The sequence below is a fragment of the Triplophysa dalaica genome, chromosome 24 (genome assembly GCF_015846415.1).
Source record: "Triplophysa dalaica isolate WHDGS20190420 chromosome 24, ASM1584641v1, whole genome shotgun sequence".
Taxonomy (NCBI): Eukaryota; Metazoa; Chordata; class Actinopteri; order Cypriniformes; family Nemacheilidae; genus Triplophysa; species Triplophysa dalaica.
Genome location: NC_079565.1, coordinates 5,027,468 through 5,052,128, shown reverse-complemented (window position 1 = coordinate 5,052,128; position 24,661 = coordinate 5,027,468). Strand labels below are relative to the sequence as shown.

Below are 24,661 nucleotides of genomic sequence, written 5' to 3'. Positions count from 1 at the left end.
CATGAAAAAATAATAAAAACAGTAGAATAACAGTTTTTACATATAAAATAACACATAATTTTATTGTAAATTTGCAGTCTTTTCAGTAATTTGCCATTTTTTACCGTATTTCAAAATGATGTTGATAAAAAATGTTTTACAATATCTGTTAAAAATCTGTAAAAACTGTAAGATTATTTTTTTACATTACATGTAAAAAATGTCTGTAAAAATAGTACAATAATGTTCAATTAAGTTTTTACATTATACGTGAAAAATCCGTAAAAAAAATCATCAAAATTACTTGAATTTTACAGCATTTGACATGTTTACCATTTGTATTTCAGCAGGAGGCCAAGCCTGTCAAGGTTTATTCAAAGCATACTTTTTGTAAAACCAAAACACACCATGTCTAATACTTTCTCACGGTTTTCTCTCTCTTCCCCCTCTCTCTCACTCCGCACCGAAGAGCGAGGACAGCATCACCATCACAAGTGGCATATCCATGTCCTACTCCTCCTCCACTGACGACACCTCCAGTTTAGGCACCCCCAGCGCGATCCCTCAATCCACGGAGACGCCGGGATCCAACCCCTTTCTGCCCGAATCCCCCAGAGCTTCACCCATCTCTGGGGAAACTGAGGAGGAGGAGAGAAAGGACCGCCTGACCGAAGTCCCGGAGCGTTCGGATATTTTACGCACCTCCATGCGCTCCCTCTCTCCCTTCCGCAGGCACAGCTGGGGCCCGGGGAAAAACTCAGCAGGAGAAGTGGAGATGAGTCAACGCAGGTATGGATCTCCAACCTAAAATTGACCATTATAAAATTTAGCAAATTCTTCATGGAATTCATCAAACCGTCCGTCATCACAAAAGCGTTTGAGTCTCTTTTCTTAGATGTGGTTTGGCCCAGTTTTGTTTGATCTTTCTCCATAGAGTTAAGTTTGGTGTTAGCAGGATCGTTCACTTTGTGTGTTTAGTTTGTGTGTGTTTTTAAAGGGGAATCCCAGTGCTTCTTCCTGTGAGGGTTTTAAAAGCAGCTTCTCTGTCTTTTCTGTGAGAGAGCTGAATTTAGGTCACACAAAACAGCGATAAACTCACACAGCTGACCTCTAATACTCTTTCCTTAAAACAGAATAGAGGAACACCTATAGTTTAACTCCTATAACACTGCATGCAAAATACGATTCGCTTAGTCCCGCCTCAATGCATTGACGACACACCCACATCTGTCAATCATCCTATCAGCTCCTCATTTTTATATCATGTGTCATTGTGTCTTTCCATTCATCCTCTCCTCTCATCATCTCCATCCATCATTTTTTTCCAGTACGGCAAGAAGTGAGGCGGAGCGCAGATCCGGGGGCCATAGGAGAAGGTACCATCATCCATCTTCATTCTTTCCATTCAGGGACCCCTAAAACTGGTGGGCCGACTGTTGTCAAAACGCTCGTGGAAAATGTTTTAAATATTAAGATGTGACCCGAGCACCATATGCTGTGGAAAAGCCCTCTTTAAAAACGTCAGTAAAAGATTACGTCGAAACATTTCCCGTAAATCCGTCCCAGCCCGAATATAGTTTTAATGGGGTGACACACAACGCAGATACAGTTTATGTATTATTTATATTCTGATGGACTGATGATCCTCCATATAACCTAACCTTGGATTAGTTTCTACAGAAGAGATAAAGACATAGAGGTTGAGTAAATAAACATAACAATTTTATTCTAAAGTGAACTATTCCTTTAATACAATACAGATTGATTTAAAGAAGCTTCACAATAGTAAAAAAAGGTAGATATTTAGTTATTTTCAAATGAAATATGATGTGATTCCAGCGGCATGAAAACAACTCGACGAGACTCAGGCAGCCCACTAACTAATCCAGTCTGAAATCATGTCATTTTTGTACATCCCTTATACTAACAACATTATTTCTTTTTTCTATCCATCCATCCATGTTCTTCCACTCACCATGAAGCATGAGCTGGTGTCCGTCAGTCGTCCCGCGTTCAGAGGGTGATGAAATAAACAGCAGAAGGTAAAAAGGACGAAGTGGAAGTGTCAGAAAAACACAGAAATGGTTGTGAAATGACATGGTATAAATCGCATTGTGTGAACTCAGACGTGTTGTGAAAAGATTGTGACTAATGTCTATATGCAATGCTTGTGCATTGTGTGTGCGTGAGGTACTCTACTTCCTGTCTATGGTTTAGTCCTGTCACTTTGTGAGAGTGGTTGTGGTCTCCGGTGTTTGTCCAGCAGTCACTTCCTTTGACTCGGAGAGAGAGCTTAATCGGCTAGTTCTGTATGCGCTTAAACAGGACTGTAGATGAAATTAAGTACATTACCAGATGATAACAGCTGTTAACTATGACTAACATTTTAATCTGGATCTCAGAACCTGATGAGAGGTGAGAGCTGATGGTTTTCTTTTCCTGTTAGAACAGAAATTAGACGAGAAGTCTAGATTCTTGATTTAAATAGATTTTTACGACATTTAGTCGTTCATTTAGCCACTGTTAAAAAGCCACACATTAAATGCATGTTTGTGTTATTAGTTAACAAATAATAAAGTAAGAAGCATCTTTAAACAAATTTCTCAAAACTAACTTTGACAAAGTTAACAGGGTGTGTGGATCAGAGTAACCACACAGATATTACATTATAAACATCCACCGAGTGCAATAAAGTATTTAATTTAAACCTCACAAACTTACTTTTGTTAATAAGGCAAAAGTTTAAATATTCCCTTATTTTTTATCTGCTTTGGATAAAACCCTCTGCTTTAATAGATATAAATATGCTCTTGATTTTTTGCTGTGAAATCCAAACATTTTAGTGTCTTATCTGCAAAACCACAATACATCGTTTTTTGCAGTTATTGCGGACCAGTGAGAAGAATGAGTTTGCTTTTAAGGGTTTTATGAGATGGCAATATAGCATGAGTCACATGAGTTTGCTGGCCGCGTTTTATTATCTGAACTGAAGCCTTTATTGTCATCATTTGCTAATAGACTTATGTTTGTTTTTATTTTATTCTTTGTGTTGAGTGTGTGTAAGCACTGATGCCAAAAACAGATTTTTGTACTATCAAAATATTTATCATTTTGCACGTTTTTTTGACTGGCAATGATTTTATTTTTGCGCAGTTACAGCCTGGAAGGTCTCTCAGCTGACAAGGAAGGAGGGAAAAGCACAATCCAGCCTGTACAGGAACCGATCTGTCCGTCAAAACTGGACCGAGAGGAGAGAGGCTCACTCGTGTCTCTTACCGAAGAAGAGCAGGAGTCTGACATGGGCGACAGCAGCCGTTTGGCCAGTCAGGTATAATCTGATTGGATGAGCCACATATATGCACACCTGTGACATCAACTCAACCTGTTCAGTGTCCGCTGATCATTTAATAAATCGTTTACTGCTTTCAGAAGTCTATCCAGTCCGCACGGAGATTCGTCACACCTCCACATCCGATTCTCACCAAATCCGTCTCCATGTTGGCCATCAGTCAAAAAGACCTGGATGGTGAGTTTGTTTAGTATTGTTTTGATATCAAACTCTGAGCTCTGCATCATCGCTGTGGGACGAGTTGCACAAAGATTTTATAAGCAACTCCCGGATGTGATGTTGCAGACTTCAGACTGACTTTTCTCCACTGGTTTCTTTGCTTCTTTGTTTTGTTTTATACCTGTGAGGTAACACAAGGAATAAAACTTTGGTTTCATGTCGATCACTCACTTCCTGTTACTCATACCGCCACATCTAACACACGATTTGCCAGACTGAGATCTCAACTGTGCAAAATATTTCGTAATCCTTAATCGACTGGGATTATTGGTGTTCTTGGTTTCAACTCGTCTGAAGTTGAACTCCCATGATTCCCTCTTCCACTTCACTCTGGTGACACTTTAAGGGAGTGGACATTTACTCAGGTGGTGTACCTGTGCACTTTGAAGCACCCTATTTTATTGTAACGCCTGCTTTGATCTTTTTTGCCCATGTCATAACGGAACACTCCAGCGAAAGGACGGCCGCGACCTAAGCGACGAATCTCCTTCTCCTTCAGCATCTCGCCTTTGCTCCCCAAATCTAAATCTGTCTTTTCTATTGGCTCTTCATCCAGTGATGATGAGGATGCAGTCAGTAAGTAACAAAAATCCCACAATGCCTGGCGTGGACCCTGCCCCGACACCTGCTTAATGTGAATTGTGTACCCTACCTCCTTTGTGTCACTAAGTTATTGATAAACCCAGTCCAAAGAAACTTAATGAAATGTTGTGATGTTGACAATGTTGAAAGACTTGATTGGAAAAACATAATTTGCAGTGATTTATATAATAGGATATTAAAATGGGAAATACATGGCTGATAATAATTGGTTTGTGAAATGCTCAAAGCAATAACTTAGATGAACTTTGTTTGTGTATTGCATGTTTTCTGGCTCATGCATTTGTTGTTCCACAATTACTTTTGGTTGCTTTTAACTTTTATATAAACTGTAAGTCCCAGACATGCTCCACACAAGTACATAAACGCATTTTACGTGACGATGTGTTTTTAAATTGACCTCATGCACCATCTGACGTAAATTGAGATGTTAGATCAATGTTTCTTCAGGTCTTTAGGAACTTATTCTGACAAGACGTCTGTTTTGAAAGTCTAATGTGTGTTAGATGATAAAGGGAATAAAATATTTTTTTTATAATCATTCCATTCCAAAAACTATAAATGTAATTACATTTTCAAGCCAGCCTATACGTTATCCTTTACTATCTTTCCTGGCGTTACATTTTTGTGGTTGAATATCAGTGTATATGAAGAGTTGGTTCCAAAATGAGATGACTCCGTTTTTAAAATTGTTCAAAAATCATGTTTTTTATTGTGCATTCCAATTAATATCAATAAAACTACATTTGGTTTGTTTGGATTTAAGCCATTATAACTTAAAAAATGATAACATAATAAAAACTTGATTTTTTACACTTTTTTTAAAACGGAGTTATCTCATTTCGAAACCAAACTCAACATATTTTTGTGCCTTTTTGTATGATTATGTTATAAATGTGCAACTTTGCTTCACCTATTTCCTTTCGTTGTCTTCTGCAGTGCAGCACATCAGAATCTTGTCACGCGATTAAATGTGTCATTTTTCGCTTGTTCAAGCACAAAATTCCAGATGCACGCTGTACGATTCTGGCTATGATTTTGCGCATTTAGAAAGTAAAATTTAGTGATGAATCTCTGTGTTCGTGGAAGGCAGGCAGTGTCGGAAATGCTCTTGTCGTATAGTGTTACTGCTTCTATGATGGTGTATATTTAGCAGTTTGACAAATGACTGGCGTAAATGACCATAAAATCGTACAGAGTGTAACCAGCTTAATGTTTGTTGTTCTTTTGTAGATTGTATGTTTCCATCTGTCAGAGACGGTTATAACCGTTGGTTTAACTCTATATTTCTTTTGTCTTTTCAGGATTGAGCTCTTACACAGGCACATCAGGATCATTAGAATACAGGTACGACCCCTGCATTAGCCTTTCAGCTTTAAGGCATGCTAACATGCTAAAACCAATGATCTCTTCTGAAAGCTACTTTTTAATAGACCATAGGTATTCTTGTGACATGACGCGTGTTCCAAAAATGAGACCGTATATCAAAAGAAGAGTTTATTGCAAGTATCGGCTATTCAATATTGAACATTATGCCATGGCTTGTTGCAATACTCGATTCTGATTGGCTGGAAGGTGTGCATTAAAACCGTTTAATGCACAGGTAGTTCCAGTCAGTTTGATCCGTTTTGTAAATTAACTGATGAAAAAATGTCACCTGTCTGATCAAGTTTTAATCCACTCCGCGCTTCTTGGCCTCCACGTCGTGCATTAAAACCCCTTAATGCAGGGCTAGCCACGGATTATCCCTTACATATAGATGTCGCAAAGTCTTGCACCCAAACTTTTGGTAAATATATATATTTTTGATAACAGGTTTGCAACATGCATTCAAAAACAAAACAAATTCTGACAGTTGGGATACTATGATACTGCCTACATAGGCAGCAGACAACAAGATAGCACACTAGGTCTTGGAACAGAGCCTGTGTCTTCCATTCTAATTTAAATTGTTTAAAAAAAAAAACTTTGTTCATTTTCTCTTTTTTTAGTATTTCCGAGGAGGATCCGGGTCCGTTGCGGAGCGACAATGAATGCAAAGCTGGAGGAACAAAAGTCAGCAGGACCTTCAGTTACCTTAGGAACAAAATGAGCAAAAAGAACAAGGTGAGCGTTTCATGATCTCCATCTCACATATTTATATTAAACAAGCGCTCATGCATAGTCAACAGATTTTAACTGTGCTATTTATAGTAGAACCATGAGGGCCTTCTTGCTTTTGTTGTAAGATGGCTTATACAGACATGTATCAGATTTTTTTAAAACAGGATGTGTGTTAAACAAGTGCAATGATGCTACAGGTTCATAACACCCGACACACTTGGTGCAAAGACTGTATCACAGGTTGCATGTAAAAATTTATTTTTGAAGAATAAATCTTTTCCAAAGAATGTATTGACGTATAACAAAAATCTAGAAGATGCAGGCGATTTTGAAGAGAGAAAAAGCACCCCAACGCCAAAGAAACATTTCAGCTATTTTGACCCCGCCCTAAAAATAGCAAACGCTATGCCCCTGTTACTGATTTGGAGAGACTCTTGTGATGTTTGCATTCAATCCACTCAGTGTTTTCTGCTTACACAGTCAGTAATATGTCCAAACATCATTTTTTTCCAACACACACAGAACAGACGTCTATCAAGTATAGCATTTCTCAGAAATCGCTTGCACCTCCTTTAACCTGTGAAGCCTTGCATTACTGCAAATATGGAAGTTTTTGGTTTTAGTTTGAGGGATGTCATGGTAACTTAATACAAATTTCTAGTTAAAGGTTATCTCCCCGCGGTTCCAAGAGACGATATTATTGGTTATCGTGTGAAAACCTCTGTACGCTCTGAGGTCGCACAAATCATCTGCTCTTCCGCTGCACAACTTGCTCTTGCGCATGCAACTTTGTGCCCGGCAGTTCTGTCATGCTCAAGTTCACAGTAGGGAAGTTGAACAGGATGTAGAACAAGCTGCGGTCTCAGTTTCTACCTCTCTGTTAAATATACTCTTTCAGACAGAAAGCTGCAGTTCTGTGAAAAGAAACCGTGTTAAAATCAGTGACCTCATAGAGTGGATTCAGAGAACTGACGGCTGATAAATACATGACATAGACGTCCACATCATACCAGCTGGCTGTCCATATTTGGGTTGAGATTAAAAAGGTCGGTTTAGACCTGTAGGTCCCGTGTTAGTTAATAGTTCAGTGACGGCTCATAGGAAGTCTGTGGTAATTGTTTGATTCCGTGGGTCACATGACCACCTCAGGTATCTGAATCATTTTAAAAAGCCATCGTTTGCCGATACAATCGACTCTGGTTTGTGTATCAGGGAGGCGTTAATAGGAAGTTGCGCTGTGTCTTTAATCTGAGCGAAGACAGAAAGACGCTGTAAAAGTCCCTTCCTCAGAATGTCTTAGACGGTCGTCATCATTGGAAGTTGCAGGCGTGTGTAGAGGTACACGGCCAACTCTAGTTCACCTTCTGACAAGTGACCACAAGCGTGTCGTCCTACGTCTGGGATGTCCATGTTGTCTCGTAGGTTTTTACCGCAGGGTCGGTCTCTGAAGATTAAAAATGCTGCGGGGAAGCTTGAGGTACGTTTTAGTATTTCAGGGGCAAGATACTTTGTTACGTGTAAATATGTTACTGCTTCTTTATTGTTTCTTTAATGTGTTTGCGGTTACGATTGTCAGATGATTGTTCTTAAAAAGTGTTGTCCAAAAATCCATTTAAAATCCATTAATACTTTTTATGTTTCCATTTTAGTTTATTAAACTTTTTAAGATAGTTTTGTTGTTGCTGTTATTCTTAGTGCATGTTTATGCATTTTGGGATATACTTAACCTATTTGGGCAGAGCACCTTGACATTTGTCTTCTTCAGTGATCAAAATAGTTCAGTACGTTAGTTCAGTATTTAACAGGCAATGGATACTAAAAGTTAAAATGTTTAAGTCTTTTAAACAAATAAGGCTGATATTCATTTGTTGTCTTATGTTTGGATGTCATTTTATTGTTGGTATTCTATTGGTTGGTGTCAGAGTAAATCAAACTGGGTTTTGTAATTGGGATGATGTGTTAAATGCACCACAGTCAGTGATTCTCACATGTGTGTAATAGAGAGGTCAACAAAACAAAGACAGACAGACAGATAAATAGTTGAATAGGATAGATGAGATATATCAGCATCAGCAAAGCAAAGCCAATGAAAACCAATGAGCCAATGAGATTGACATATTACAGTCTGTAATTATTATCTGTACTTGTGATGACAAAACAGCACCCAACATGCGAATAAACAACAGTACTACAAGTGATGTTAAATGAAAATAATATATGTACAGTATATTTAGCAGCAGAAAAAATTAAGAGACTATTTCAAATTTGTTTTTCTGATTTTCTATTTATAGGTATGTGTTTTGGTAAAATTATCATTTTTGTTTAATTCTGTCAACTACTCACAATATTCTCCCAAATTTCAAATAAAAAGAAGAATAACAGATAAAAGATGTTTCTATTTGCAGAAATGAAAACTGAAGAAACAAGTTAAAATATAGAAAAGATGCTCTGTATTTGTTCAGACCTCAAATACTGCAAAGAAATCACGTCCATATTCAATTTTAAGCAATAAAACAGTTACATTTGTATTTAGGAAAAGTTCTAAAGATCAGAAATCATTATTATATGTGATAACCTCAAGTTTTTGGGTGTCTTGTCATGCTGTCAGTCTTTCACATGTCCCTCCTGAGGTTTGGTTTTGTTGAAATTTACAGATGCTGGAAAACAATGGCCTCAATATATCATAACATTAATATTAAAAGGATTAAAGAATACTACGTACAAATAAAAGTAAGAAAAAAGAATTAAATGGATCAACACTACATTTGGATGGGTAGAAATGATAGATAACCCTTCAGACGTGAGAGAGGTTGAGATGGTGATGGGAATATGAATGAAGATATTGACTGCGCTGGAGTTGATGAGTTTTCTCGTGATGGAGCTCTGCTCTGCTGACGCGGTTACATTTATGATGGATGTGACCCGCTCTCTTTTAATCTCACATCTGGGCTGAGACCCGACTGTAATCGGGAGTCTAATGGATGGCTCTGGCTGTCTGCCAGCTACTGCATCTCATACTGAAAACACACAACACGTCTGCACATGTCAGAGAGAGAGTGTGAGTGATTTATTCACATCTTTTATCTTCCATTTTGCAGAAGGAGGAGAAGGAGAAGAGTAAGGAGCGAGAGAGGGATGCCAAAGACAAAGAGAAGAGAGCCTCAAATGGACATCTGTTTACTTTGGTCATGACAGCACCCACAATTCCCTGCCACCAGTGCAACAAACCAATCAACACTAAAGATGCTTTTCTCTGCACCAGTAAGAGACTATTCTACCTCCTACACTTTATTTTACATATATTTTTTCTGATTTATTCTGTTCAACTGTCTGCTTTACTTGTTTTTTATTTTCTAACATTGCATTTAAAGATTTGGCAGATGCTGCCAAAGCGACATAAAATCTCGAATTTTTTGCATTGCTATTACACAATGTATTATTATACATCACTTTACAATTATATACTCCTCCTCTTTTTTTTGTCCTGTTCTGTGCGCTTTTTTTAATATACAGTAATGGGCAGAAGTGATGTTGGAGGCGGAGCATATTTGAACATTGTTTGCTTTCAACGTCCTGAAACTATGAGTTGTATGAGTTGTATGATATAAAATGGCCAAAACACTAAACATTTAAGGTATTTATTGTAGAAAATTATTTTGCAAAAAGGCTTTCATAAGAATATAAGAGAATATTGGTTTTATTTAAATATAATAATATAAATATATTGCATAGAAAAACAAAATGCTCATAAAGCATACATAGTATCAGTTGTTTATATTTATAATATGATTTGCATACACAAATTTTAATGCATCTTTAAAAATATATTTGAATAAAGAACAAAGACATCAATTTAACAATGTTGGAAATCATTTTTGGCCATTACTGTATATGAAATATACTCACTCTCACATACGACTTAGTTCATTGGCAAAAACAGGTAACTCTGTTGACATTAAAAATCGTTTGAGCAATTAATACTAACTTAAAACAACCCAGCTGCAGTTTCATTGATATTACTTGGAATGCACAATAAAAAATTATTTTTGAAGATTTTAAAAAATGGCACTTCACGTATTGTCTTATGCTATTAATATGTTTTATAGACTTCTTTTTTACTCTAAACTCTATTCTGCTTCCTTTGTTTTGCCTTACACCGTTCTTTTATCAGAACTTCCTCTTTTACACTCACGCACACATGCTCAGGTTAAATTTACTGCTGTGAAAGTGCTTTTTGCAGAACGTTGTGTTGTGAGAGCTTCACACAGGAAGTGAATTAAATAAGTTTATGACATGGCGGAAAATGGCAACAATCAAAAAAAAAGAAGCCCAACTTCATCACGCTGTTAACAATAAGCTCATGATATACCCTGTGATTTTTGGCCTAGAGCCATTGTGCCTTGTTTCTATAGAGACGGTGTTTTTGATGGGTGGAGATTTCTGTAAGTGTTCATCATAGTGTGAGTGTTTCTGAAGGAAATGAAGAAGAAAGTCGGAGTGGTTTAATCATCGTGGCCATCTGCCCAGTTGGGTCTTACACGGAGTTGCATCACTCCACCCGCACGCAGCTGCTGAAGTTCAGTGCTGTACTGAGAAAAGCCAGTCTGCTGGAACATCCTGTTAGCACACAGCCACCATAACACACACTCTCTCTCTCTCTCTCGGTTTGTTGCTCGCTCAAATGATGTGCTGGTAGCCTACCATTTCCTTTCTTTTTTCCTCACATCGACTAATACTAGTCACAGTTTTTTGACTGAAAATATCTATGAAGTTTTTTTGACTAAATTGCCGTACAGCCGAATGCACAGCGTCGCAGAGTATACTGCTTTCAATTTATTGAAGCTTGTGCATTGCAACATATTGCAATACTTCTCCGGGCCTATAGGGGTCAGGTTTTCTTCTACTACCTTGAATCGATGCTCCCAGGACACTGTTGCCAGCGTACAAGTTAAAAGGGAACTATACTTCAGCCTTAACTTTAAATCGTTGTAACTTTAGGATGTTGATTGCAACGCCCACTTCTACTCAAGCCCCGCCCTGCATTATTTCCAGGCCGAGTAGTCAGAAATGTGTGTGGTGTTTGCTGGAGAAAAGCTGCGGTATGTGTAGGAGTGTGGAAACTTGGGTACCTGTGGGGAAAGATCTTAATCTCTATGCCTCGAATGATGTAGGTGTAGCCGTCACGCCCTTTATACCATCACGCCTTACGGTTCAGGGCGTAAGATGCTTGCTATGTAAAAACATAAAACCCATTCGGTATGAAATGAGAGGCAATTGTTGCATTGTATAGACCCTCCGGTGAGATGGTGTGTTGGTGGTCTATCAGAGGTTGTGTGAGTATGTTTTTTTCCCCAAGACTTGAATAAAGCTTTGCAGATACACGCCCTTTTATTGTTGGGTATGGTTTAGCTTTTATTAGGTTGTGCGCCTCTGTTGGGTGTGTCTGAGTGTGATTTAGTTTAGTGGTCATGAGGTGCAAAGTACATTTCTTGAAAAAGTAAAAGTGCAGTGCAGGTTTGTGTTGATTTTTGTGGTGATGTGTATCAGATGAATGGCACATACAGCCTGATTTTATGCTAATCCTAGAATTTACTAGTTGGTAGTTTTATAGTATGAATATTGTATTTGTATGATTTAAATCCACCACCACCATAAAAGCAGATTGTATTAAAACATACCAACACAATATTATGAATTTATACCGTTAACCAATTTGTAAATACTTAAAATTGACATGAAATTGTGTTGGCATTGAATAAAAATTTGTATTATAATTACTATTATTATTCTTTTTTTGGGTGTGCTTGTTTTTCTGGTTTTAAACATCAGCTGTTCGGCTTTGAGCTGAGGTTGAGTCATGCAGGAAAAGACTCCTCTCACACGCTCCTTCCCTAAGAGCAATGCATGAAATAAGCACGTGATTGTGTAGTTAGCCTTGGCGTTGTGTTAAGTTAAATATTGCACTAAACTGACGGATAAAGTTCAATCTTTACTGACTGAAGACTTCATTTTGTTTGTTTTCAGCTTGCAATGCACAAGTTCACAAGGGTTGCCGAGAGAGTCTTCCTGTTTGTGCCAAGGTGAAAATGAAGGTAATTCTCAAGCTTGTTTATTTGTGATCCCATAATTGTCATACGGTATGACCTTTGTGCATGTGTTTCGGGTTTTTGTTTGTTGTATGCCACGTATTATTATCATGACCAAAACTCCACAAAGCTAAGTTTTCAAAACAAGGACCAAAAATAAAGATTAAACTTGTTTTTAAAATTGTTTCTTCCAGCAGCAAAAACATCAATCCGTTCCAGATTGTGCCTCAATGCCCAGCGTCGCCCTAAGAAGTAAAAGTAAACTCATTACTCGATTACATGTCTTTATAATTTCTCATAATTCATTTGCATATTTGAAAGTTATAGTTTGATATTCATTCTTGACATTTGTCTTTGCAGCCATCCCTGCACGGGATCGTCCGTGGTCCACCATATCATTTCTTGACGACCAGCCCGCCCCACTCGCACCGCCTCGAAAAGGCCCAGGCGGTATAATGTCTTTCAACAACATCCCGCTTTCAAAGAGCATGTCCATAAACAACATCGCAGGGTAACATACTCGCATATATCACTGCTTGATCTGATCTTATCTTTTTGTGATGATGGATTGATTGATTTTAATAAAGATATCAGAATGATAATTTTTCCCAGAATGTTTTTGTATTTTGTATATGATGATTTTATGTATAAATCACAAAAAATACTTTTACATATGCACATATAGGGTCACATAGACCCCAGTTTGATTTTATATTAGATGGCTCAGGGTTGGGTTACATTCTAACGTTAAATTTAATAATTATGTTCTCTAATCTGTTTGTACATGTTTAGACAAATGGAAGATCCTCCTCTAAGGAGTCTGAAGTTTCTGTCACAGTCTACAGACTCTCTCCATAAGACCAGTAAAGTAACAGAGTCCACAGAATCTCTTACTGATGAAGGTAAGACTCCTCAACTCATCAAAAAAATCGAATTCATTCAATCAAATCTGTATTTTTGTCTGGCATGTATGTGAAAAGAAACAAGAAGCTGCGTTCTGATTGGTTTATACGTGGCAGGTACAGAGATGATGGATAATCATTTAATGGGTGAATTTGAGGCCGATGTCAAAGATCTGGAGGCCGATTCTTGGAGCTTTATGATGGACAAGAAGCATCTGAAACAACTTAAGAAGGATGTTGTCAAGAGACAAGATGTCATCTACGGTAAGCTTCCTAAAGGAACATCCGCAGGATGCATCTCTACTTTCACTTTTTGTTGCATCACATTTTCTTTTTTATTATCAAGAGCTCATCCAGACAGAAATGCACCACGTCAGAACCCTGAAGATCATGGCCGATGTTTACAGTAAAGGCTTACAGAGAGAAGTTCAGCTGGAGGTCCAGACGGTAGAGAAGATGTTCCCCATGCTGGAGGATCTTCTGGACTTGCACACGCAGTTCTTCACGCACTTGATCGAGAAGAAAAAAGAGGCCTCGTCGGAAAGCAAAGAAGAGGGACGCTTTGTTATTAGAAATATTGGTGACATAGTGGTTTCTCAGGTGAGAGACACCACAGACTTGTGGAAGAACGTCAGAAGAACGCTTGTGGATTTGAAGAGATGCCTACATTTGTAACGTCTGGAATCTGAATAACACACAATTCTTGTTCCTCCCTAGTTCTCGGGTTCCAACGCTGAGAGAATGAAGAGGGTCTACGGAAAGTTTTGCAGTCGACACAATGAAGCCGTGAACTTCTACAAAGAGCTACACACCAAAGACAAGCGCTTCCAAGCTTTCATCAGGGTAGACATCTCGGATTTTCAGTTCCCACCCTTTTAGTTCTTTTCTTGGCTGCGTAGAAAATCTAAACGACAAGTTTTCGAATAGCCTACAGTGTTAGTTTTTGACTTTGTAGCAGTGCCGTTGATTCATCATTCCTCCTTGTGAAGAGCAGACTCAGAAATGGAAACGCTCCCTTGTTTCACATCTGTTTCTGTTTCGCAGAAAAAGATGAGCAGCCCTGTTGTCCGAAGGCTAAGCATTCCTGAGTGTATATTGTTAGTCACACAACGAATCACAAAGTACCCGGTGTTACTCCAGAGGATACTGCAACACACGAAAGGTGAGATGCAGTGTGTGAACAAACTCTTAACAAGAAGTGTTTAACTTCAATATGACTCATCTCTGAATTGCAGATATAAATGAGACTGTGCTATTACCTTTAAAAGAGAACATACACCATAGGCTTTCATATCTGGGTCAATCTCGCAAAACCACTGACACATCATGACAGTAAAGACTTTAATCATAAAACCTGAATCAATAACAAAAAAAGGATCATCATCATAAACATAATTTTAACCTAGGAGTTAATTATTTAAGTATTTTATTTGATCATGTGTTGTAATTTAAAAAGAGTAAAATTAAAACATTGTGAAAAAATGATTGGATTTTCTAATAGATGTTCTCAAATAAGGAAGACCAAAAAATTGACAAAATATTCATGTTTTATAAAAAAGAAGAAATTGTGGAAGAAAAGAAGAGTCCATGACTGATATTCTCATCCCGGTTACATTTAAAAGGACTGTTTACACACAAAGATATTTACTTAAAGTTTGATTTTATCAAAAGAAACACATCTCAAAAGTACCTTTCAAGCAGGTATAGCAAGTATTCTCTATACAACTTTTTCTGTTCTCATACCCATACAGGTAGTTTTCTGCATAAACAAATACATATAATTTTCAATTACAATGTTATTCATTATTGACTTAAACTAAAAGCTAATATGCTTTTAAATTCATGGCTTTATACCTGTTTTTAATGAAAATTAAAAAATAATGTTTGACATCTTGATTTGAAGATTTTGTGAGAATCACCCATTTATGAAGTAGAATATCATAGAGGCATGGAACAGGGTATATTGAACTGGTCCAGTAAACCACCCAGAACATTATAGCACACACATGCACAAAAAGAATTAAATATTAAATGTAATTTGAATCATACATATTTGCTATATTAAAACAAAATTTCTATTAAAACTGCAAAAAAATTGCCGGGTTTGAATGTTTTCATTAAAGCTCCAAATCATTTTCTTACAATTGTATTTTGCTCCAGAAAATGAAGAGGACCACGCAGATATAACCCAAGGTCTCAAGCTGGTAAAGGAGGTGATCGCCGCAGTGGACAACAAGGTGAACGACCATGAGAAGAAAAAGAGGTTAAAGGAAGTGTACAGCCGGACGGACAGTAAATCCATCATGAGGATGAAGAGCGGACAGATGTTTGCCAGAGAGGATCTGTTACGTGGGCAGAGACTGATTCACGACGGGTCGCTGCAGCTGAAGAACACGGCTGGCAGACTGAAGGGTGAGAACCGCCGCTGCGTGTTGATTGGAATTTGAATACTTCATCTTTGGAAAAATACAGTACACAGATAAACATGACCTTTGACAAAACATAGTTATGTCTGTCGCCACGGCAACACGCACATATTTCATTTATCTGATCTGTTTTTCCAGATGTCCAGGCCTTGCTGCTCAGGGACGTGATCGTGTTCCTGCAGGAGAAAGATCAGAAATACATCTTCGCCTCCCTGGTATGTTTATCATTATACCCTGACCCATGACGTCCATGACAGAGTTTTTCAGTAATAGATGTTTACTTAACACAGTGTTGTTTAGACATTGGAATCCAGTGTGGTGTAATGTCTCTGGCAGGGTTCGGCGGTGGTTTTAATAGTTCAATAGGAACATTGGCAAATTTTAAATCATTTGCATAGGGGGTCAGTGGCAGTTTTAGTGGCCAGTCCGATCTGGGTTTTCCTCTTAACCTCACTTTTTTGTCACTTTCCCGATGTTCTGCTTCCCTCTAATTCCCACATCTTCCTCTTGTCTCTCAGGATCAGCGCTCCACTGTCATATCGCTGCAGAAACTCATATTGAGGGAAGTTGCCAATGAGGAGAAGGGACTGTTTCTGATCACGGCGGGCATTGAGAAACCTGAGATGGTAGAGGTGTACGCCAGCTCAAAGGAAGAGAGGAACACATGGATGCAGCTCATACAGGAGGTCATGCAGTCAATGTAAGTCTCAGAGACCCATCCTTATTTCCTGACAAACAGAAATGAGTTTTCTGTAGTTTTCCACGATCTAATATTAGCTTATATGCTTACAAGTCAAACGTTCAGAAACTATTATTATTAATAATAATTATTATTATTAATTCTTATTAACAATAGCATATTAATAGTTATTGTTTTATAATGATCGTTATCAATTATTAATAATGTATTTTCTAGATTATTATTATCATGAATGCTTCATTTATATTATTAATATTATTGGTGCTGTTCATATTATTAAATAATACAATCATAGTACAGTTATTAATAATAAAAGTGTATAATTATATAATAAATTATATAAAACATTATATAATAATTAATCATAAAAAGTTGTTTATATTACTACTGCTACTACTACTACTACTACTACTACTTATAATAATAATAATAATAATGGTATAGAATAAATAGTTCACAATAAATGAGTAATACATACATTTGTTGATAATAATAATAATATGGATTACATTTATATTATTAAATAATAAAATAATAAAATTAATTGTGATATGTTTATACTACTGCTATTACTACTACTTATAATAATAATAAAAGAATAATGGTATAAAATAAATAGTTAATTATAAATAATAAATACATTTGTTAATAATAATAACATTGATTCCATTTATATTATTAAATAATAAAAGTAATTGTGATATGTTTATACTACTACTACTGATAATTATAATAATTATTATTATAATCATTATTAATATTATGTCTACTTTTACTTTACTTTCCTATCCGATCCAAATTAAGGTGATGAAAAGAAACAATTTTTTTTTTTTTTTACGTTTTTCTCTAAACGACAAATGCTGTTGAAGGCCGATCATAAATCATAAACAGTCGTGGTTTGTGAGAGCTGGCAGTGTGTCTTTACAGACTCTCCATTTCCCCCAGGGAGAGGGACGATGATGAAGGTGTGCCCAGCGAGAATGAAGAAGACCGAAGACTTCAGGAGATCAGAGTCAAGGAGTTGAAAGGTAAATCAAATAGAAATACCTTTTCTCAAAATGATCTTTAATCGTTCAAAAATAGGGTGTCTGGGTTCAAATGTAATGCACTATCTCTACAGATCAGCTGCATAAGAGAGATGAACAGATCTTGTCTTTACTGGAGGAGAAAGTGAAGTTGTTCAGGGACATGTGCGATTGCAGCGTATCGGATGAGACTGGCTCCATCCTCCGCAGCAGAATGCTCTTCAGGGCCATGCCCGATGACATCACCAAAGGGGAGCCACTCATGAAGGATGCTTTAATGGAAGGTGAGGCAGCTAGTGAAGCAGGAATACATGGAGGTTATGAATGTTTGGTTTTAAACCGATGAGCTCTAGTACGTCAGCAACACGTTTTGTTTGTTTTAAAGCCTGTGGTACATGAGTTACACATGCTTTGCTGTACAGAAACACATTGAATATGTGAGTCATGTACTTTTGAAGCTCAATTGGATGAGCTTTGGTTTACCAGTGGAAAGGTTGTGGCTTTAATCGAACTGATAAATTTAGAGCTCACTTTTGAGAAATATGTCTTAAAATGCTTTGGTATCGGCTATACTTGTTAGGTACAAACTGTACTAAATCTGTCAACTTAAAATGTAGACATTGCAAGATCATTAAAAAAAGTTATATAACAAAAGTAAATGGTAAAATACACTTTTTATATCGCATGACTAAAAAACCTAATGCACTTAACATCTGTGCAGTTATCGTCTTTCCAAATAACAAAAATGATGCAATGGTTTTCTGAAATAGCAGTGTAGGTTGCAGAGAGCAGGAAATGTCTTGAAAGTGCTGAGACGACACATTTGGTTTGGATGTGGGGGGATTGATCAGTTTCTACAGTAACAATAGGATGATGTGAACATGGGTGGGATCAATAGGTACAGCTGATCAGATACTGCTAGACAGGAACACATAATGGATTGCCTTAATGTATCAGGTCAAGAAATGGAAAACAATATCGATTGGGATCTATTCATAGCTTTTTATAACCAGCTGGTTGTGTATTGATGGAAACTGGAAGCAAGTTGTCTTAGGCTAAATCTCAACAAAACATGTCTGGATCACATATAGATGTTATAATACTATATATTATAATAATAATTAGCCGTAAGTACATATTTCATGTTTAATGTTTGTATGTGTGTGCAGTGGAGACGTTGCAGGGTCTGGTGAACAGCAGTCTCGGAAGTACCGTGCAGGAGGGCATGTGCGCGACAGGGCCCGTATCTCTGCCACGACGGGCGGAAACCTTCGGGGGCTTTGACAGTCACCAGATCAACATCTCAAAGATCAAAGGTGGGTGTGTTTTTCTGTGTGTGGGGAAGAGAGTTTGCGAAAGCGCTGGTGCGTGGGTGTTTGTTTCAGGTGAGACTGACTCGTCTGTGTGTTTGATCTCCTGTAGATGGAGACAAAGATGATACTGAAGACTCCACAGAGCTCCGCAGGACTGAGTCAGACAGCGTTCTAAAGAAGGTACAGATGGGTTCATGGCAGTACAAAGACGACTTTGAAGTTAAGACTACAAAGTGAAGCTTTAAAAATCGACTCAAAGACGCTCATGTGCTTATGAAAACGGTTAAAATGATATTAAATTATACTGAATAATTAAGATAAGTTTTTCGTTCTTGTAAATATTTGTATATATGATAACACACAATACACCATAACTTAGATGGTTTCACAATACTTTTAATAAAATAACAAAATAGTTAATGTTTTGGAATGAAGTCTTTTTATTTTTATTTGATTAAAAAAACTATAATATAAAATAAAGAATTATTGAACAAAAATATAAATTGTAAAATATAAATAAAATAGACATTTTTAGTAACATTTTTGTTTTCGTTTTACATAACTCGTTATAGGATGTAAATTGAATAGATAAATGCATTTATTTAAGTAAAATAAATGTAAGTTCAATTAAACCTTTTGTATATAAATTTGTATTCGTTTTAATAGTTCTAACACTAAAAATGAAACCTGAATTTTACTAAAAAAAGTAAATTTTTAGGGATAAAAAGCTTAACCATAAGCAGTAAAAGCTAAACATTTAAACATAACATATGTCGGTGCAGTTCATATGTTTCCAGCTCGGCCAATAAAAATAAATAGACATGAAAACACCAAATTCATTTTTCGTATAGTGATATTGCCATGATATATCATAAAACATACATAATTGAATATATATGTCTTCTTTTATCTGTATATTTTAAAAGTGCAATACAAGTCTTTACAGCTCCTCTTATTCACGTGTATTACCAGAGCAACGACTCGGTTCCATTAAATGTCTGATTCATGTTTAGTCATCAGTTCATCACCATCTGCTCAAGCCATTAAGTGCTGAGCATCAGAATACACTTGCACTACAGCACTTACCTGAAGTAAACTGCAGGTTCACACACACCCACACACTCGGATTATAGACACTACAGTAAGACGATAACAAGGAATCATTACGCTTGTCCTCTGACCCATAGCAGCACAGTAATGTAACAGTCATCGCAACGTTGTCTTTCGGAGAACATGTTGATTGCTAAATATTGGTCTATCTTCCTTCTTACCTATTTCATTAACCTTGAAAGTTTTTCTCCTTCCCACAGGCAAGCAACACCAACCCACTGCTTCTCCTAAAGAGGAAGAACGAGGTGTGTTTTTTATTTCAAGTAGTTTGGAGTACATTTCAAGATTGATGATGTTTCTTTCTCAAGCTGTGGTTTGGTGGCTAGGACATGTATTCAGACACATTGGGCCTTGATGCTTGTGTGGAACACTAGTGTTTAAAGGAACCGTTCACCCAAAAAGGAAAATTTTGTCATAATTCACTCCGTTAAATTGTTTGAAATCTGTTAAATTACTTTGTTCTAATGAACACAGAGAAAGATATTTGGAAGAATGCTTGTAACACTTGTAACACTATGGTGGCCAAAAACTGTTTGGTTGCATCCAAATATCTTTCTCTTTGTTTATCAAAACAAAGAAATGTATACAGATATTGAATAACTAGTAGGTGAATAAATGATGATGAATTTTTAGGCGAACTGTCCCTTTAAATCCAGTTTACATTTCCTGTTCCCATTCCTTCTTATTTGCTGTTTACAAGTTTCTTCTTTTCTCACAGCCGGTTCTTCAGAGCGTTGCTCATCTTCATGACCTGCTGAACACATTGCAGGTGAGTCAGCTCTCCTTTTGTGGATTTTGACTCTCATATGAGGCCAGCAGAGCTTATCCCAAGCTTGACGTTGGTGCATAAATAGAAATTAGGCTTTAAAATACAGGGGGTTATTTGTATTTGTTTTAATCTATCCAAATGCATTAGTGACTCTGAGCTGTGAAGTCAAAGCAGGAGAGAGAGAAAAATACAAATCGGTTTCCCACTTTTACGAGCCAGGAGGAAAAATGTGTTTATTGGCCACGCATCTATTACACTATATTGAAATATTTGCCATTTTTGCTGACACTCTTGAAAGGCTAGTCAAAAAAACAAACAAAACTATTTTATTTGAACACTTTATGATCGACTGTCAGTGTAGAAAGATTTCTGCAATTAGAGCGCACATTTACAGCATCAGCACTGGCAAGCACACAAAACCTTTTTGTAAACATGAATCACTTTGAAAACGTCATTAAGTTTGTTTTTTCATACCTCCTGCTAACATCTGAATGAATACTCTCCATTTTTGTCCTCCCCACATAGGCTGTTGTCATCCAACAGGACACTTTCATCGAGGACCAGCGGCACGCCCTAACCGAGCGCCCTCAGCCTTCCTCTCGCCACCCCTCTATATCTTCCTCCTCATCCTCCTCCTCCTCATCGCGGCCCAGCTCGCTCATCGAGCAGGAGAAACAGCGGAGCCTTGAGAAGCAGCGGCAAGAAGTGGCCAGTCTGCAGAAGCAGCAGGCCGCCCATGCCGAGGAGAGGAAGCGCAGAGAGAAGGAGTGGGAGGCTCGCGAGCGGGAACTGACCCAGAGGGAGAAGCGGCTGCAGAACCACGAGGAGGAGGCGCTGAAGAGACACAAAGAGCTGGAGGAGGAGAAACAGGAGCTGCAGAATAAAAAGGAGGAGTATCAGAGAGACCTGGCTCGACTCCGAGACAGCCAGAAGAAACTGGAGAGAGATCGCGAGCAGATTCAAAGAGACACAGAGCTGATGAGACAAACGGAGGTGAGGATGAAGGTCACGGAGGACCAGATTTAAACTGCATCTCTGGGAATTATTAAAAGTATTTATTTAATATGGTGAAACTTAATGCTTTTTTGATCCATAAAATAAAAAAATCATGATCAAAATATTATTATAAACCTCCTGCAACTATTGTTTTCCTCGCTTTGCAGGAACAGAGAAAGCAACGGACCCCTTCCACCACATCAGAGGATTCCTCCAAGTTCCAGAGTTCTGGCTCGTTGGACCGCGACCCCTGCGAGTTTGAGCTTTCCTCCTCCCCGTCCACCAAAGACTTTCTGTCTCGAATGGACTCCAAACGCAAAGGCAAGAACCTCAACCCCTTCTCCTCCAACTCGAGCCAGAAGGCCCAGAACAGTGAGGCGATTCCCAGCCGCCTGCTACAGCTGGCCAAACCCAAAGAAAAGAAAGACAAGAAGAAGAAAAAGGGAAAGGGTCAACAGAACCAGACTGCAGGTAGAGCTGCTGTTTATTAAAAAAATGACCAATAAATTGTTTTTAATGAGAACTGCTTATGAGAGCCAAATTATTTCAATCCGTTTTTGTCGCTTCACAGAACCCCAGAGCAACGCGGCTCCAGACGCCACTCCCGACGGAGAGATCTTCTTTTGCTGATCTAGGTCCCCTTTTGATCCCCAGCATCCCACAATTCCTCCATGCCACTAGTCTCTGGTTGTGGACCGTGAACTAAAGTTTGCACCCCTCCCTTACACATACCTGTGGTCTTGATGGGCGTCGGGCCTGGGCAGGAAGTTTAAACCGAGCATTTCCTGTGGCCTTATTTTCGGCGCTTGGCATACCGCACAGTGCCTACATCGCTCGCATGCACGTATGAATAAAATCACTGACCCCTGGATGCGGCGCAGGACTCTTTTCTGGAGGAACAGAATGTGTCAGATTCATTTTTTTTTATATAAAAGAAAGATTTATGACAGCGGGCGACTTCACGCTGAGACAGCTGGCTTCACAACGGCTGTAAAGGTCGACTTTGCATGCTCTTCGTATCTCTGAAGGACATTTGACTAATGAAGACTAATAATGCAAGCCGGTGAACTTGGATGGCAGTTTGCAATGAAGGGACGATGTATCTAGACCTTTTGACAACATGTCCTTCGTAACTAATTGTAATACTACACTTTCAGCAGACAAACAGATACGGTTTTGTTTATCAGTTTTTTAGACAAAACCTCTGATTCTTGCAAGCATACAGCACCAGGTTTTATTCCCTGTTGAAATTAGTCAAATAAAAGCGTTTGAGAATTTTAAAGAGCATGACGAAAGTGTAGTGCAGTAAAATAATGTTTTGTTTTAATTTATTAGTTCTGTAAATCACATTTATATCCCCAATTGACTGAACGAGATTATAACGTTTTTGTTTCACTGACACAGAATGATTTTGATGTGACTCGTAGAGCTTAGCACAGAGACCCCACAAGTTGTTTATGTTTTTTTTTTCTTGTAAGCCTCAATGCAATTTTAATCCTTAGCACTTTATAAGCACATTGTCAAGTGGAAAAAAATGGCTGACTTTAAAATGAGACAATTGATCAGCTCCACTTAACTGATAAACAACCTCCGTTGTATGAGAAGGAGAACCGGAGGATTTATTGATAATCTTTTACTGTACCATATGAATGTTATTGTAAATTTGTTCAACCAAACGCAATCGAGCTTTCAAGCAAGCTACCAAAAGAGCGGGTGTTTCGATAGCAGTATTTTCTTTTTTAGTTAAACGTATGGAATGTTGAATTGAGGAGACGAGGGAGTTAGGCATTTGTTTGTAGCCATGAGGATGAAGTTTCTGATTTGCATGCTCGAGATCCACGGCGGACATTGGGGCTGTTGAACTAATATTGAATATACATTGTGTTTGTGTATTAAAAGCCTGGACTGTACTCTCGAACTAGGCCTTAGCCAGTCATAAAAGCCCTCGCCTGCTGGCCAGGCTAACAGTTCTGTTGAACTTAAGGAAATATTTTAAGAATGAGGGAAATCCTGCAGATGAAAGTGTTAATATAAGCTGTCTGCTTTTTTATTTTCTTCAAATTAAACTTCTACCCAACGTGCCTCTCTAATGCATTAGAGTGATAAATGTCTCGATTCATTTATCAAACCCCACAGCATCTCTCGTAGAAGTTTTATTATCCGTCAGCACTTTCCACAAAGCGCTGTTGCCAAACTTCTCCATTCTGTAATGAATTACACTTGGTGCTAAACTGAAGAAAATGCCTTGGCCGTTAGAGGGCGCTGTTACGTAATCATTTCTTCAGTCCCACCTGAACAGCATCTCATTCACACTTGACTTAAAAACGCAGTCTGATATAGTTGTCAGTCACGATTTCGCTCTTTTTTGACATGGTTTAATATTCCCCAGATCTGCAATGTTTGTGGGTTTCTATAAATCAACATATCCAAAATTTCAAGATGAATGAATACCATCTCACGTGATGAAATTTGTAAAGGTCCTCGTTGATAAAAAACATGACCGCATAACCTTAAAAATGCACTAGAGAAGAATTCCAGTTACCGACACGTTAAATCAAACTTCTGGAAATGAAATGCTTACATTATAGAAGGTGCCGTAATTTTGTGTAAAAAAGCGGGGATTGCAACACATGTAAATATCTGTTATGTAAAAAAGTGTAAAAGTATTAATTATGGACTTTCTTTTGTGGTTTGATTAAAGCTTTTTATAACTATTTATCAGCGTTTTGTTTTGAAGACATGTAAATTGACACAAATTCTCTAAATAAATAACAGTTATATGTCACCGTGCGACCATTGTGTTCTGCTTTTCCTCTCGTGCTGATAACTTGTTCTCACTGGGAATGTTGACTAGTTGACTATTTACGGCTGTATCGCATTTCAAATATGACTTATCGGTTGGTCTTAATTGGTAGACTGAAGCCAGCTGCTGAAGATACTATGCACCACCTGTTGCTAGTTCCTCTCTTCTCTTAGCAGGCACCAAATAAATCGTTTTTTCTTGCTTTTAACTTCCGTCTGCCTCGTGAGATTAGCTGAATGTGTTATGTCACCTTTCCCATTTGGACACCATTGACCCCTCAG

General features: G+C 37.8%; 1 protein-coding gene across 8 annotated transcripts in view; it reads left to right on the top strand.

Annotated features, from left to right (window-relative positions):
- akap13 (A-kinase anchoring protein 13) overlaps nt 1–24,367 on the top strand; it is a 72,307-nt gene extending 47,940 nt beyond the window's left edge. Inside the window, exons 11-39 of one of the 8 annotated variants that reach the window (XM_056739378.1) lie at nt 449–768; nt 1,308–1,355; nt 1,962–2,021; nt 3,133–3,307; nt 3,409–3,505; nt 4,001–4,123; nt 5,452–5,494; nt 6,139–6,253; nt 9,349–9,511; nt 12,275–12,342; nt 12,534–12,588; nt 12,697–12,847; nt 13,129–13,238; nt 13,356–13,502; nt 13,585–13,838; nt 13,956–14,081; nt 14,283–14,400; nt 15,399–15,650; nt 15,803–15,879; nt 16,183–16,364; nt 17,292–17,392; nt 17,485–17,673; nt 18,559–18,705; nt 18,812–18,882; nt 20,013–20,057; nt 20,531–20,581; nt 21,107–21,574; nt 21,745–22,048; nt 22,149–24,367. In XM_056739378.1, coding sequence (XP_056595356.1) covers nt 449–768; nt 1,308–1,355; nt 1,962–2,021; nt 3,133–3,307; nt 3,409–3,505; nt 4,001–4,123; nt 5,452–5,494; nt 6,139–6,253; nt 9,349–9,511; nt 12,275–12,342; nt 12,534–12,588; nt 12,697–12,847; nt 13,129–13,238; nt 13,356–13,502; nt 13,585–13,838; nt 13,956–14,081; nt 14,283–14,400; nt 15,399–15,650; nt 15,803–15,879; nt 16,183–16,364; nt 17,292–17,392; nt 17,485–17,673; nt 18,559–18,705; nt 18,812–18,882; nt 20,013–20,057; nt 20,531–20,581; nt 21,107–21,574; nt 21,745–22,048; nt 22,149–22,207 — 4,119 coding nt within the window. In that variant the 3' untranslated portion in view covers nt 22,208–24,367. Of the gene's footprint in view, nt 1–448; nt 769–1,307; nt 1,356–1,961; nt 2,022–3,132; nt 3,308–3,408; nt 3,506–4,000; nt 4,124–5,451; nt 5,495–6,138; nt 6,254–9,348; nt 9,512–12,274; nt 12,343–12,530; nt 12,595–12,696; nt 12,848–13,128; nt 13,239–13,355; nt 13,503–13,584; nt 13,839–13,955; nt 14,082–14,282; nt 14,401–15,398; nt 15,651–15,802; nt 15,880–16,182; nt 16,365–17,291; nt 17,393–17,484; nt 17,674–18,558; nt 18,706–18,811; nt 18,883–20,012; nt 20,058–20,530; nt 20,582–21,106; nt 21,575–21,744; nt 22,049–22,148 lie in introns of all 8 variants that reach the window. The other 7 variants (XM_056739375.1, XM_056739377.1, XM_056739376.1 and 4 more) reach the window with 7 other exon arrangements.
- The last annotated feature ends 294 nt before the right edge of the window (nt 24,368–24,661 follow it).